General features: G+C 44.1%; 1 protein-coding gene across 1 annotated transcript in view; it reads left to right on the forward strand.

The window, feature by feature from the left end:
- Window positions 1–332: 332 nt before the first annotated feature.
- TARS3 (threonyl-tRNA synthetase 3) overlaps window positions 333–14,964 on the forward strand; it is a 54,346-nt gene continuing 39,714 nt past the window's right edge. Inside the window, exons 1-6 of the mRNA XM_047766892.1 lie at window positions 333–727; window positions 1,631–1,693; window positions 1,972–2,168; window positions 9,406–9,529; window positions 11,660–11,781; window positions 13,321–13,438. Of these exons, the coding sequence (XP_047622848.1) occupies window positions 425–727; window positions 1,631–1,693; window positions 1,972–2,168; window positions 9,406–9,529; window positions 11,660–11,781; window positions 13,321–13,438 (927 nt within the window). The 5' untranslated portion in view covers window positions 333–424. The remainder of the gene's footprint in view (window positions 728–1,630; window positions 1,694–1,971; window positions 2,169–9,405; window positions 9,530–11,659; window positions 11,782–13,320; window positions 13,439–14,964) is intronic.

Below are 14,964 nucleotides of genomic sequence, written 5' to 3' on the forward strand. Positions count from 1 at the left end.
TGAAAAATGGCGACATGCTGGTAACTCTGAAGGCACCGTGAGCCTATTCAGGGTGCATGCCACTCTTCAGGCCACTCTGCTCACAGCAGGTAGCCCCTAACCCCAAAGCAGGCCACCTCTTAACTGTTCCCAAAGCCCCGCTCCTACAGTGCACAGCGCAGCCCCCGCCCTTCTTGTCCCTCTGCTCCCTACTGTTTCTATAGTACCCCCTTGCAAAGCACAGAACTGGCCCCGCCCTTCCCATCACCCCGCCCCCAACTCCCCATAGCCCCGCCTCTGCAGCGTACGGAGCCGGGCCCCGCCCCACCCTTCTCCTCTCCCGCCCCCTCCTCGGTTTATATAGCCTCAATCCCGCCGCGTCCCCGCAGTGCGCCCTATCGTGGCTTCACCCTCCTCGGTGCCTGCGGGAAGCGAGGCAGGTGCCATGGCGGCCGAGGCCCTGGCGGCGGAGGCCGTGGCGTCGCGCCTGGAGCGGCAGGAGGAGGACATCCGCTGGCTGTGGGCGGAGGTCCACCGCCTGAGGGATGAGCAGCTGAATGCGCCCGACCGGTGCCAGGCCGAGGGGCCGTGCCTCACGCGCGAGGTGGCGCAGCTACGGGCCGAGAACCGCGAGCTGCGCCATCGCCTGTACCACTTGCGACTATGCCTCGCGGAGGAGCTGAGCCACCGGGCGCGGCAGGAGAGCCCCGCGCGGGAGGAGGCCAGGCGCGCGGCCGCGGGCGCGAAGGTACCGCGCGGGCGCCACCTGCGGGGGCGCGGCGGGTGGCCTCCTGCCCGGTGCCTGCCCCTCCCCAGCCCTGCCCCTCGCCCCTGCTTGAGCTGGGGAACCCGCGACAGGCTGGACACTCCGGGGTGCTGCGTTTCCAGCCAACGCCCGGCTGACCTAAAGCTAGAATGTCTCAGCTCTTCCAGTAAATTGCCTGACACACTTTTTCTTCAGTAGCAGAAATAGCATTTTCCTTTCATTGAAGAAAATGCTGCAGTGTTTATTCTTCTTTGGCTAGGAAGACCAACAGCTGCATAAGTTAACCTTCCCTTCCTTCTGATGAATGGCTGGTTCTGAACTATTCACAGTGGGTGCTTTGGGGTGTTTTATTGTGTTTCCTTCTGGTGCTCTGTCTTGAGGTTTGTGTATGTAACATTGTTATTTAATAGTGTATTTTAATGTTTTGATTCAATTAAGGACACATTATCTTACTGTAACATAATTTCTAAGCCCTGAAGCCTTTCTTAGACTGTGGGTGTTCTTCAGTCTCTAGCAAGAAACTATGGTACACTGGCGACATCGACATGAAAATGTGCATTTAAAGTCTTTGGAGGCAGCAATGCAGCCATTCTTCCAGGGACATAATTTGTTTAAAATTTAGGGGGGAAAACTTCAAAAAGCAAAACATATTAAGTGTACTTAGCAAGAATGTGTGAAAGAGTACATGGAGGAAGGACTGAACCCCAGAAAACAACTTACCTATTGAAGGTTGTAGGTGACGGTCAGGAGCCCCAGCTTTGAGCCTCTAAACATGGGACACTTGCTGCCTGCTGGCCTGCTGGCCCTTTCCTTCCTCAGGCTTCAGGTGTGTTGCTCTTTGTTGTCACTGGTATGAGTTGTTCATTATTTACCTTTATTTCTCAGCCTCCTTCTAGTCAAAGCCAAGAAAAAGACACAGAAAAGAAGGAAAGTGAGCCTGACAATAAGGTAAGCCATTGCTGTGGACAAATATAAAATCCTACCTATAATTTAAATACACTTATGTAGTCAATTGCCCAGGAATTTTAATTGAAAACATAATTAAATTATGACTTGGGCCGCATAGTGTGTTTAAAATTTTGTAAGCCTCCAGAGGTGAGAGTGAAAGCAGAGTAATGGGGGCTGGTGCTAGAAATGACCTTGGCCTGCAGAGTTTATCTAGAGCTGAGCAGTTAGAAAAAAGTAGGCTGTGTGCATTAACCTTACTGTATCCTAATGGTTTTCAGGTGAAGAATCAACCAAATTTTGTGAAGGAAAGATTGAAGCTTTTTGAAATATTGAAGAAAGATCATCAACTCTTACTTGCCATTTATGAAAAAAAGGGGAATACAAGCAATGTGATCACAGTAAGAGTGGCTGATGGGAAAACAGTGGAAGGAGAAGTTTGGAAAACAACACCTTACCAAGTGGCTGCTGAAATTAGGTAAACCATAGTTTGGAGCAGATAATCAGTATTAAGTATTGTGCCAGAGCTTGGTGAAAGTGTGTTCTTAGGAACCGCTAATATACTTTTTTCTTAGTTGAATGAATTAAAAGTAATTAATTTTTTCCCTCTTGGCTTCTAAAGTGGCCATTTAATAAGTAACTGAATATTAGAACACAGTCTCCCTCTTTAAAGATCCAACTATATGGTAGAACAAAATGTATTTTGCTTGACAGGCAGCATTACATCGACTTGCTTCACCAACAGGGTATTTCCATGAGATTTTACAGGTCTTTTGTTGGACTTGATTCCAAGTCATTGTTCTACCAGTAAAATACCGTGGGTGGGTCTTTGAACCAGTGTGGGCAGGTTCCCAAAGCTTTCCAAACCTGTTTTCTTATATTTTAAGTGGAAATAATAATACTTTCATCATTTACTTTAAGAGGCTGTAAAGATTAAATGAAATACTGTATATTAGAGATACTCTGAAAATTAAAGCATTTCTAGAAATGTACAAAAGGCTTATTAATTATAGATTGAAGATGTATATGTTAGAGCTATAATCAGCCCTGAAATGAGTACTTTGACCTTCGTAGAAATCAGATACCTCAGTGAAATTATGTTGTTTTGACTAATGTTAATTCCTGGTATTAAATAAAATTCTGTGGAAGCTATAGTGCAAAACTGCCATGTAAATAAACTTATTATTGAAAAAGCAAACTTTTTCAACAATTGAAGTCCTCAGCTGTCCTTTGAAAACTGTGGTTAAGATTCTATTTTTTTTTTTTTTTTCGTCTTATGTCATAAACCCTAAAGGCCCCTCCCAGTCTGTTCCTGCGCTTTCCAGGAGAGATAAATAGATGTGCTGGGGGGAAAATGGGCTTTGAGGCAAAAATAAGTTTGTTTCCTCATGGAGAGTCAGTTTGCACGTTGGCATATTACATTCTGAGCTGTCCTGCCCTGAAAAGATGTGTCTAAGTTTGGGAAACAGGGTTATTTGATTATAGAACATGCTCTTATACAGTTAGCAATATGCATTTCCAGGGGTAGCAGTTTAAAACCACCCTCAAGTTTAATGCCATAGAGGAGTGTCTAAAAAGTAAAATTGTCCAAAACTAAAGACTGAGCAAAGCTAGATCAGACAAACCTGATGAGAAGAAAGCAGTGGTCGTACTACTGCCGTCAGATGGCAGAATTCAGGGCTGAAAGCATTGAATGGGAATCTGAGGCTTATTTTTAAAATAGAGTGGTATAATCCACAATGACTTTGCATGCACCTTCATGAGTTATATAATGTAGAATCAAGCAAGAAACACAAAATTACAGAAACTCAAGAGTGGTAGATTTTAACATGTCTTTCTCAGTTTTTGATCAAATAGGCAAAAATTAAGATTATATGTGTCTGAATGATGACACTCTGAGTAGGCTTTATGGCTACTCCGCAGTCTTTGCGCTGCAGACACAGACCTTGCCTTATCTCTTGGTACCTGTGGTTGTGCTTTTGGTTCCTTAGAAGTTTAATAAATCGCAGAAACACACAGCATTCTGTGGGTAAAACGAAACTAGTTGTGGAACTCAGTAAATATTAGATGGCAACAAGACAAAACAAAACTAGGAAATTAGAAAACTTCAAAATACTCAGGTGAAAGGAAATGAGAACAAGTATTCTTAGGAATAAAAAGAAGTATTCCAGAGTTCCCATTGTGGCTCAGTGGGTTAAGAATCCTGCTAGTATCCATAAGGATGTGGGTTCTATCTCTGGCCTCACTCGATGGGTTAAGGATCCGAAGTTGCCGTGAACTGTGATGTAGGTCACAAACGTGGTTTGGATCTGGCCTTGCTGTCACTGTGGTGTAGGCCAGCAGCTGAAGTTCTGATTGGACCCCTAGCCTGGGAACTTCCAGATGTCCTGGGTGGGTATAGCCAAAAAAGGAAAAGAGAAGAAAATACTTTTAATGACGAGAGTACATTTCAGAATCTATAGGATACATCTGAAGTGGTGATTAGAAACAGATTTGTAGGAGTGTCTGTCTTGGCTAAGCAGAAACAAATCTGACTAGTATCCCTGAGGACACAGGTTCAATCCCTAGCCTGCTCATTGGGTTAAGGATCCGGCATTGCCATGAGCTGTGGTATAGGTCAAAGACGCAGCTTGGATCTGGCATTGCTGTGGTGGTGGCGTAGGCCAGCGGCTACAAATCCAATTTGATCCCTAGCCTGGGAACCTCCGTGTGCTGTGGGTGTGACCCTAAAAATATATATTAAAAAAAAAAAGATTTGCAGTGTTGAAGCCTTTTTACTATTGATAAGAAAAAATAAAAAGAAACAGACTAAGAATTCAATTTGGGAAGTTGGAAAAAGAACAATTATACAAGGAAGAAACTCTTAAAAAGAGTTGGAGAAGAGTGTTAACTGAAAAACTATTAGAAAAAGTAAGTGTCCAGCAAAGTATCTAGATATAAAAATAAAGTTAAAAAATAATAGTTTTATTTAATTATACTGCCTGTTCCCTTGGTTTCCTGAGAATTGATTGCATAGATGATTATTCCTGCTCTGGGGGAATGTAGGACTTCCCAAGTATAAGACCTAGGGTATAAATCACTAAGGAAAAGATGGAGTGTTAAAAAACACTCAGGAAAAATGACTATGTGTAAAAAAGACACAAAAAGGAAAATGGTAGATGTTGGAAAAAAAAAGTACCATATTAAACAAATCATTGCTGTTTAAGTGTTTTTCAAATAGGAAAAAGATGAAAACTTGAGAGAAGATAATCTTAGAAAAATTAAAGTGTATTATCTATTGATCTGTCAAAGATTTATGAATACTAGTTAATATTGATAGTATTTGGGGGAAATGGCACTGCAGGAGTGGGGATGCAGAGATGTAGTCTTTTTCTGTAGTATATGAACCCCAACCCTGGGACCTAGTCATTCTCTACCATAGCCATTTGTCCTAAGAAAATGCCCTAGTAGAAAAAAATGGGCAAAGGACACTCATATTTCAGTGAAGAGTAGTGCTCAGAATGTGGTCCCCAAACCAGCAGCATTAGCACCCCCTTGGGAACTTGATGGAAAAGCAGATTCTTGGGCCCCATCCCATATCTCCTGAATAGATTAGTAATTTCTTTTTAGGAGTCCCCCAGGGGCTTGTGACTACACTGCTGCAAGAAAGATCCTCTCAGAGGCAGTGACTTAAATAGCATTCTCTCCTAACAGTCTAATGGTGGCCTGGCAGTCATTTATGAACCCCAATTCCTCCTGTCTTGTTGATGTGCTGTCCCTTAGGTAGGGTTTGTCCATTTCTAGGAATGGAAGCTAGGTCCCATGGATCCACCTGCAGGCAGGGGGCAGAGCAGCTGAAGAACCAGAGTGCTTTGAGAACAAGACCCCACAGTGGCACACTTTAATTCCCCTGCAACACTTAGTCACATGGCCACACCAAGCTGCAAGTGAATGGAAACAGCTCCTGCTGGCTAGCTGCATGTCCATGTCCAGCCTCATCATTCTCACCAAGGAAGAGAGGAAGGATGGTTTAGGGGGCAGCATGCCTCTCCGACATCCAGATGGAGCACCCGCCTTTCATCATTCTTCACACTCCCTCCCTCCCCAAGTGACACAGCTCCAGGCCTGCGAAGTAGAAAAACCTTCTACTGACATCTGAGTGAAGCACAGAACAGCCCCATCCAGCTGGCTGCTTGTACTGTAGCAGCAAGTAAACCAAGAGAAGTGGCTGCCCACGCCACGCATATATGCAATGGAGAAATAAACACAGATAATCACAGAGTGTCATTCAGGAAAAAAGAGGAGGAGCAATGGGCAGACAGTGATGTTCAGAAGCTGTCAGATCCTGCTAGCAGCCTGGCTGCGGGTGGTGCTTGGGTCAGCCTGTCTGGCCACCCTTTGTTCCCTGGAGCATCTCTGTTGTCCACAGTCCTCTTTAGGCTCCAATTTTGTGATTTACAAGGTCTATCATTGTGCCTCACTCTCATTTGCCACATCTGAAGCTCAGGCAGTTCTTCTTTGTGGAGGCTTCGTGGTTTGCTGAATTCAGACCCTGCTGGTACACACGCTGGGGCTCAGGGCTTCTGTAAGGATCAGTTGCAGGTGTTTGTGAGCTGGGCTTATCATTTGTTTGGCAGAACAATTCTTCAAGCAGTTAACTTTGTGGGCTTCTAACCAGAAGCTTCTAATCATTTCCACATGAAAGAAGTCTTACTTAAAGATTCCTTCTAGATAGACACTTCTCAGCCTTTTATTCCCTGGCTTTTGCACTTGGCTTGTTCCTCTCTCCCTCAGATTAATGGACTGAGATCAGACAAAACCATAGGCTGTGGGAGGGCGGCACCCTTATTCAATTCTAGGTGTTGGACTGGCTCATGTCGTCTGTCTCGGTGTGGCCTTTGAGAAGGACTGTCAGTGCCTGTTCCTCCTGCTGTTTGGGACAAAAGTTTGTTTCTCCCATCTTGCACAGCCTCACATGTCTGAATTCTCAATTTGGATTGCAGGCCACAGGCAGAGATCACCTCCCTTGGCAAAGCCCTGTCCCTGCCATCTCTGCTTGCAAGCTGGACAAGTCCCCTAAGCTTATCTTGTTCTTGAAGTATTTTCCTGAAAGCCACAAGAGTTATCCAGTGCACCCCAACATTCTGCCTTTTTATAACTGTTTGCTCATGTGCTACAGGCATTGGGAGCGCATTAGTTTGCCTGCAAGTTTTATGAGCTATGTTGTTATGCTATAACAAGGGTTCTAGGCATTCCACATCTTAGTATCTCTTTTTTTATAACACACAGGCTGTTTGCTAAACCAGTGCCTCAGGCTTTGTTTTGTTACTCACTCCTAGGTCCTTATTTCTATGTTAGTTAAGACATAGGCTAAGCTGCTGCAACAGACCACGGAGGACTCAGTGGCTTAAATATGGCCAAAGTCCCCCTGATAGCATTCTGGGGGTGTGGAGTCCAGGGTGGCAGGCAGCACTTCTCTGTATGCTTATTTGGGGACCTAAATTCCTTCCACCTGGCTTCTGGGTGGTCTGCTATGGTGTTCCCATTTCTCTACGGCTCAAAGGTCATAGAATGTGCATGTTCTATCTGCAGAGGGCTGGGAGGGGATGGACAGGTGCCCTGTGTCATCTTAAGGCTGAAATCCAGACTGCTGCACACCACTTCTGTTTCTACCCATTGCTGCCAACTTACTCAAGTGGCCACACCCTGCCGTGAGGATGGCTGGACACTGAGTGTAGAGGAAGGAAGAGTGGACTTGAGATGCCATTAGCAATCTGTCATGTCTACCAAAGATGAAAGGAAACTTCTGCTTCATTGATAACAATATTGAACATTGTTCTTATCATGAGGACACATTTAATTTTTAGAATAATCATATGAGGAAGGCCTTATAATTCTCAATTTACTGATGAGATGGAGGCTTAGAAAAGCTGAGTAAATATTCTAGTATTTCAGCCCAAATGGGCCTGATGTGTGTGCTCTTTACCACATGTGTGTGCTCTTTACCACATGCTCAGGTGACTCACAGAAATACCAAGGAAAACGTTTGCAAAGGTGACACAGTTCTGTACTCCCTAGCAAGAGAACACAGAGGAAGGTATTCTTGGACCCTCTCCTGTAGGAAAATTTGGCAATGCAGTCCAATTAAAGTAATGAAAAGTACATATCCCTTGACCCAGCAGTTTTACTGCTAGAATTTTTTCTGAGAAAATGATGGGGAACTAAGAATATTCATTGCAGGAGTTCCCATTGTGTGACAGCAGAAACGAATCCGACTAGGAACCATGAGGTTTCGGGTTCGATCCCTGGCCTCACTCGGTGGGTTAAGGATCCGGCGATGCCATGAGCTGTGGTGTAGGTCGTAGATGCGGCTTGGATCTGGCGTTGCTGTGGCTGTGGCTGTGGCTGTGGCATAGGGAGGCAGCAACAGCTCTGATTAGACCCCTAGCCTGTGAACCTCTATATGCTGCAGGTGAAGTCCTAAAAAGACAAAAAAAAAAAAAGTTTATTGAGATATTGTTTGTCATTGCCAAAATAAGGAAAATCAAAACCCACAAAGAAATAACCCAAATGCCCAGCAATGGTGGGTTCATTAAGCAAATCTCTGTTCTTTTGCAACTTCTAGAGTATTTCACTGGTCTGTCTACTGTTGGGGAAAATGTCGTGATTTATTGTTAAGTTTAAAATATGGTTACCAAATAACTTAAACAGAATGATCCTATTGAAATTTTTATATTGTTGTATATATTTATCAAAAAAAATGAAAAGACATACAGCAAATGTTAACAGTAATTTCTGAGTGATGGGATTGAGGGTGATTTTTTTTTTCTCTGTGCTTTCCAGGTCTCTTATCATGTTATTTTTGTCAGTAATTTTCAAACAACAATGAATGTTAATGAAAAGGCAGATGCACACACACAAAAGGATCAATACCTCAGCAGAAAATAGGCAAAGGACATAGACAGTTCATAAAAGTAAACTGACCAGCAAACACTTATTAAAATTGTAATTGAATAAATCAAGTTAAAACAATCATTTCTAATATCACACTGGCAAAGATTTAAAAAATCTTTCATGGTGCATGAAAATAGTACCTTCAGACAATATTCATCGGTAATGCTTCAAAGGCACATACTCTTTGACCTAACAGTTTTACATCTGAGGGTTTATTCCCAGAATACAGTCACCAAGAACAAAGCCGCCTGTGTGTGAATGTCTGTGCTGTACACTCCTCAATGGCAAAACACCTAGTGACCTAATGTGCAGAAGGCTTCTGGCACCAGTGTGATCCTTCCACATTCTTTTGGGAGGCTCTCTGATGGCATGGCTATGAAGAAGCAGGCTTTAAAATTATGTTGGCAACTTTGGTTTTTGTTTTTTTAAAAAGGTGTGCGTGTATGTGTGTGTGTGTGTGAAGGAGGAGCAGATATAGAAAAGACTGGAAAGACATGTACCAAAATGCTATGAGTGGTTATCTCTGGGAAGTAAGATGTATGTGATTTTTATTTTATTCGTGTGCATTCTCTGTTTTCTGAGTTTTTATAATGAATGTATAATATCACTTTTATACTTAAATGTTACAAAAATTTGTAAAAATTCTGTCTTCTTTGTACATTTGTACTTTCTATCCACTTTAAAAAGAAACAAACCCTGGAAATTATTTTCATGTTTTGTTTTAATCATTGTAACCTGTGATAAGTTAACTCCCTGTGATAAGTTATCTTTTTTCTCACTAGTCAGGAACTGGCAGAAAGCGCAGTTATCGCCAAAGTCAATGGTGAATTATGGGACTTGGACCGTCCATTGGAAGGAGATTCCACACTGGAGCTGCTTACCTTTGATAACGAGGAAGCCCAAGCTGTAAGTATTTAAAAAGCAACTAACCAGAGTTCCCTGGTGGCTCAGGGGGTTGAGGATCCCATGTTGTTACTGCCGGTCATTCATAGTTGATCCTTGGCCTGGGAACTTCCATATACCACAGGCATGGCCCCCCCACCAAAAATAGAACCAACCACACTTTGGGTATTTATGTTGTAAATTACATTATGTACAAAACCACATATTGAAATCAAGAATGTTGAGTTTTGTGGCCTTCTAAGGTTTACAGTGTGCATATTATTTAATAAATATAGCATTAACACCATATTTAAAAGTAACCGAGAAAGAGCAGTTTTTAAACAAAATAAATAGCTTGTATGTATTCACTTAACATCAAACCCTGACAGCTGTCACCTGACTTCATTCCAGATGTTATCCTGGAGCTTGTAAACATTTATTTATTTCCTCAGTATTTAAGATCTAAGATCGGTATCTAAGGCATTGGAGGAATGTACCAGACCGTATGGGGTGCAGAGGCTCTGGCTTCAGAGAGTTCACCTCTAGTTGCGGGGGGTGTTAGTAAACAGGAAAAGAAGCAACTCAGTGCTTTCAGATGGTACCAGTCTCTGGAGAAGGTCACATAAGAGCAGTGGTGATAGTTGGCTTGGCAGTTAGTTTCAACTCTCTCCTAAGGGCCAGAATCCTGCCAGAAACCGGGTCACTTTCCTACACAGGCTAGCTCTGGGTTCCCTGCAGACATGGTTCTTTAACAGTTGGCTGCTGAACTCTTTCAATCTGTCGGATATGTGGGTGGTGGGGATGGGGGAACTACCAAACTGAGTGTTTCATGGAGGCTTTGGCATCTTTGGAGTTCTTTCCCTGGTGGTCAGGGACATCATGAAGGAGAAAATGTACTCATTAGAGTGGAAAATCTTCCCAGAGTGCCTAGTCAGTACACCCCGCTGCCAACCCCAATAGCGTGGTGCCTGGCATCCCGTTGTAGGGCTTCCAAAACACTTGTGGTTGTTTATGAAAATGTTAACAGTAGTAAACATTTCCTGAGTAGTTGTTATGTGCCAGGCACTAGCCCAGGACCCTTATGTCCTTTATCTTCCTGAGTCCGCAGTTACCTTATCACATAGATACTGTGTTAATCCCATTTTACAGATGAGGCAACCACAGCTCAGAAGAGTTAAGTAACTTTTACAAGATCTTGATGCTTCTTTTAGTAACAAAGACTTTTTTGTTGCTGCTGGGTTTTATTTTCCTGTTACTGTGAACACTGTGTTTGGCCCATCCAGTATCCAGGTGTGGACTGATGTGTGGACTCAGGCTGATATTGGCAGTTAGCCTGCCATCCTGTACCATCCAGAGCAGAAGGCCTCTGCCCCAGGAACTGACCCTCTGGTGTGATGAAGGCAGTGGAGATTGCACAGAGCCTGCTCCATCCGCTGACTGCTTGTACCCCGATATACCATCTCAGACAGCTTTCTGAACGTAATCTGCTTCCTATTGAATTAGGGAGAGTGCTGCCAGAGGCCTTGTTTATCTTGTTCCTTTGGCATCTATGTTTATTTGGTGACTGGTTAGTTTCACTGTATCCATAAACTGCTGATTCCTTGGTAGTTCAAAACCAAATCACCTTTCTGAAGTTGTAGAGCTAATGACTGGCCTGTGGCTGCAGTGAATTAACTCATGTACACCCTGCCCAGGGGACCCAGGCAACCAGCAGGTAGTCCTCAGCGACCCTTTCATCTTCCTGCGTCATCTTTCACACCTCCACATTCGCATGCTATTTAGCACATTAAATATAAGTTAACATGAGTCGTTAATAACAGGAGTGATGTCACGAGCAGCCACAGTGGCCTCTGCATCTGGCTCTGTGCCGGAGGGGTTGGGAGGGAGGAAATGATTTAGGAGCTGGGGCTTCAGGGCTGATTCAGAGCAGCAGTGGTGAGTTAGAACCAAGCAGACACCTTGGTGGAATTCCAGGGAGGGCTCGGAAAACATGCCCTTGTAAGTGGTCCTCAAAGCTTTTCTGTTCAAGTGGATGTGGCCTTGTTTTTGGTGTTTATCCCTTTAAGCTGTCTCTACTTTCTTACTCATATTGTCTGCATGATAATTTTCCAAGACCTGTTGTTGCTGCCCAGTGGCCTCTGTCCTGCCCCGCAGGTGTACTGGCACTCCAGTGCCCACGTGCTCGGGGAAGCCATGGAGCTCCACTTCGGAGGCCACCTTTGCTGCGGCACGCCCACTGACAAGGGGTTTTACTGTGACATGTTCACTGAAGACAGGTAACACCTCTGAGTGCACGTGTTTACAGGTCACTGTTTTATAATGGTTACTTAGTGGTTTAGTGAACATATATTACAGAATGTGATTATAGACTGGGTAACTATTTTTGAAAATTTTGATTTTGTATGAGTTTAGATTCAAGGGTAACTTCTCAAACAGTTTCCTTTTTTTCTTCTGAAGGACGTGATACTCTATTTATCTTATCTGAGACTTGCTAGAGTGAAATGCTAATTCAGACCAGAGTTGTAGGCTAATCCCTGGAGAGCAATAAGCCCAGCTCTGTATTGTGATAGTTGAGGGTGCCCATCCACTTTGGCCAGATGTCTCCCATGGATGAGACCAGAGCGGATGGTGGACAGAGGCCTCACATTCGATAGATGTGTGCTGGAAACCATGAGCAACAGGCCTGGCCCCAGCCCCGATCCTTTTCCATATTTTTCGTAACTCTTAACACCACTAGCTGTCAAAAGTGAAACCTGAGGGTCCTCCCATGCCCACCACCCAGTCATTCCATCCAGTACTGCCAGTTTTATCTCTTCAATCTTCCCCCTTACTCCCCACATTCTCTCTGCTTCTGCTTTAACATAGACTTATAGTGTCTCCTGCCCAAAAGCCTGTGGTACATTTTGCAATTTTTGGTCACCTCCATGCTGCCTAATAGACCTCCCTACCTGGGCGTCCAGTGCTCTGCAGCTCCTGCCCTCAGTCTGTCCAGTTTCATTCCTCAGCCTATTCCAGTCATTCCTCCTCCTGTGTGCCCTAGGCTCTGCAGTGGACAAATCAGCCTGTTCTCATGGAGTTAGCAGTCTGGTTGGGGAAAGACAGTTGTAAACAAACACACAGCCATCTACTTTCTGGAGGTGATGAGCTCTGGGAAGAGGAGGTGTGGGCCATGCAGGCAGGTGGTCAGCTGAGAGCTAAATGACCTTGAAGCAGGGAGGAGCCTGGAGGGAGAGAGTGAGCCCTAAGGCTATTGGGGTATTTATAGGCATTTGGGGGAAGAATGTCCCAGGCCTCTGCGGGATAGCCCTGCTGTGGGGGTATGTGTGGCTTGTTTGAGGGATGGCTGGGAGGCCACTGTGGCTGGAGGGCCATGAGCTCAGACCAGGGAGCTCCTGAGAGAAACCAGGGGATGCCCAGCAGAGGTGGCTGCCCTCAGGAACACCCTGACCTGCACTCATGCTCAGAGCTTCCTTCGGCCTGGATCTCACAGTCTAGAGCAGGGCCATGGTGAATGCTCCACACAACGCTTTTAGATGGAGATGCTCAATCTGTAAAGGATGAGGAAGACTGCTCGGAAGGTCAGGCTCCAGAGGAGCTTGCAGTCCAGCTGGGGTTGCTCAAAGAACCCAGGGCAGGTCTTGCTGCCCTGCTGACACCTGCTGACACAGGGTGCAGGTCAGATCTGAGTGTGAATACAGGTCAGGGTGTTCCTGAGCCAATCAGTCAGTGACAGAGGCCACAGGACAAAGGTCCACAGAAAGAGTGTGCATCGTGTCTGAACAATCTGAGCTAGCTCTCAATGCCTTTCTCCACAGGGCCGTGTCTAGCACGGAGCTGCCAGCCCTGCAGAGCACGTGTGAGGCCATCATAAAAGAACAGCAGCCTTTCGAAAGGTTAGAAGTCAGCAAGGAGGTCCTTCTGGACATGTTTAAGGTGATTTCATGCCAGGAATGTGAAAAATAATTAACATAGACAACTTCTATTTTATTTTTTTATTAAAAAAAATTTTTTTTTGTCTTTTTTGCCATTTCTTGGGCCGCTCCCTCGGCATATGGAGGTTCCCAGGCTAGGGGCCAAATCAGAGCTGTAGCCGCCAGCCTACGCCAGAGCCACAGCAGCGCGGGATCCGAGCTGCATCTGCAACCTACACCACAGCTCATGGCAACACCAGATCCTCAACCCACTGAGTAAGGCCAGGGATCAAACCTGCAACTTTATGGTTCCTAGTCAGATTCATTAACCACTGAGCCACAACGGGAACTCTGACAACTTCTATTTTAAAACAAACGACTGACTGTTGATCACCAAATTGTTCCAAACATTTGCTAGAAAATTTTAGTGGAGACATAGGCAGGTGAAGGACTAGGTGAATAGTTTTCATATGTGTTTTTTATAAATATGAATAATTCTGAGTGTTGTTAATGTTCTGGCTATTGAATTTAACAATATTTATAATGCCATTTAAAATTCTGTTTTTTCCTCTTTTCTTTAGGGTTTTCTGTTAGATTTTAGCCTAGAGTAACCTGTATAAAACTTCAGCTTTCTGTTTATATTGTTTTAAACAGTGTACTTTTTTTTTTTTTTGCTTTTTATATATGGAGGTTCCCAGGCTAGGGGTACAGTCAGAGCTACGGCTGCTGGCCTGTACCACAGCCACAGCAACATTAGATCCTAGCCATGTCTGCAACTTATACCATAGCTCATGGCAACACCAGATCCTTAACCCACTGATTGAGGCCAGGGTTCAAACCCAAAATCTCATGGTTCCTAGTTGGATTTGTTTCTGCTGAGCCACAAAGGGAACTCCTAAACAATATACTTAAATATATACTTAATATTATTTTTAAAATCACAAATATCAGAGAAAGTATGTAATTTGAAAGCACAATGTCATTAGTTTTGTGGGCTTGAATTGAAAAGTAGATTTTGGAGTTCCTGTCATGGCACAGCGGAAATGAATCCAACTAGTAACCATGAGGTTGCAGGTTCAATCCCTGGCCTCGCTCAGTGGGTTAGGGATCTGGTGTTGCCATGAGCTGTGGTGTAGGTCGAAGACATGGCTCAGATCTGGAGTTGCTGTGGCTCTGGCGTAGGCCAACAGCTACAGCTCTGATTAGACCCCTAGCCTAGGAACCTTCATATGCCATGGATGCAGCCCTAAAAAGGACAAAAAGACAAAAAAAAAGAAAAGTAGATTTGGGCTTGGTAAAGATTGCAGGTGCCCTTTTTCCGTGTGTAGGAAACTATCCAAAATATAAAATTTACCATTTTAATCATTTTTAAGTGTATGGTTCCATGGCATTACTATTAAGAAAAATATTTCTATGAACATGGGTGTACAAATATCTGTTCAAGTCCCTGCTTTCAGGTATTTTGAGTTTATACCCAAAAGTGGAATTGCTGAATTATATGGAAATTCTGTTATTTTTTGAGCCGCTGCTGTACTGTTTGCCACAGTG

This window comes from Phacochoerus africanus, chromosome 2 (genome assembly GCF_016906955.1).
Source record: "Phacochoerus africanus isolate WHEZ1 chromosome 2, ROS_Pafr_v1, whole genome shotgun sequence".
Classification (NCBI taxonomy): domain Eukaryota; kingdom Metazoa; phylum Chordata; class Mammalia; order Artiodactyla; family Suidae; genus Phacochoerus; species Phacochoerus africanus.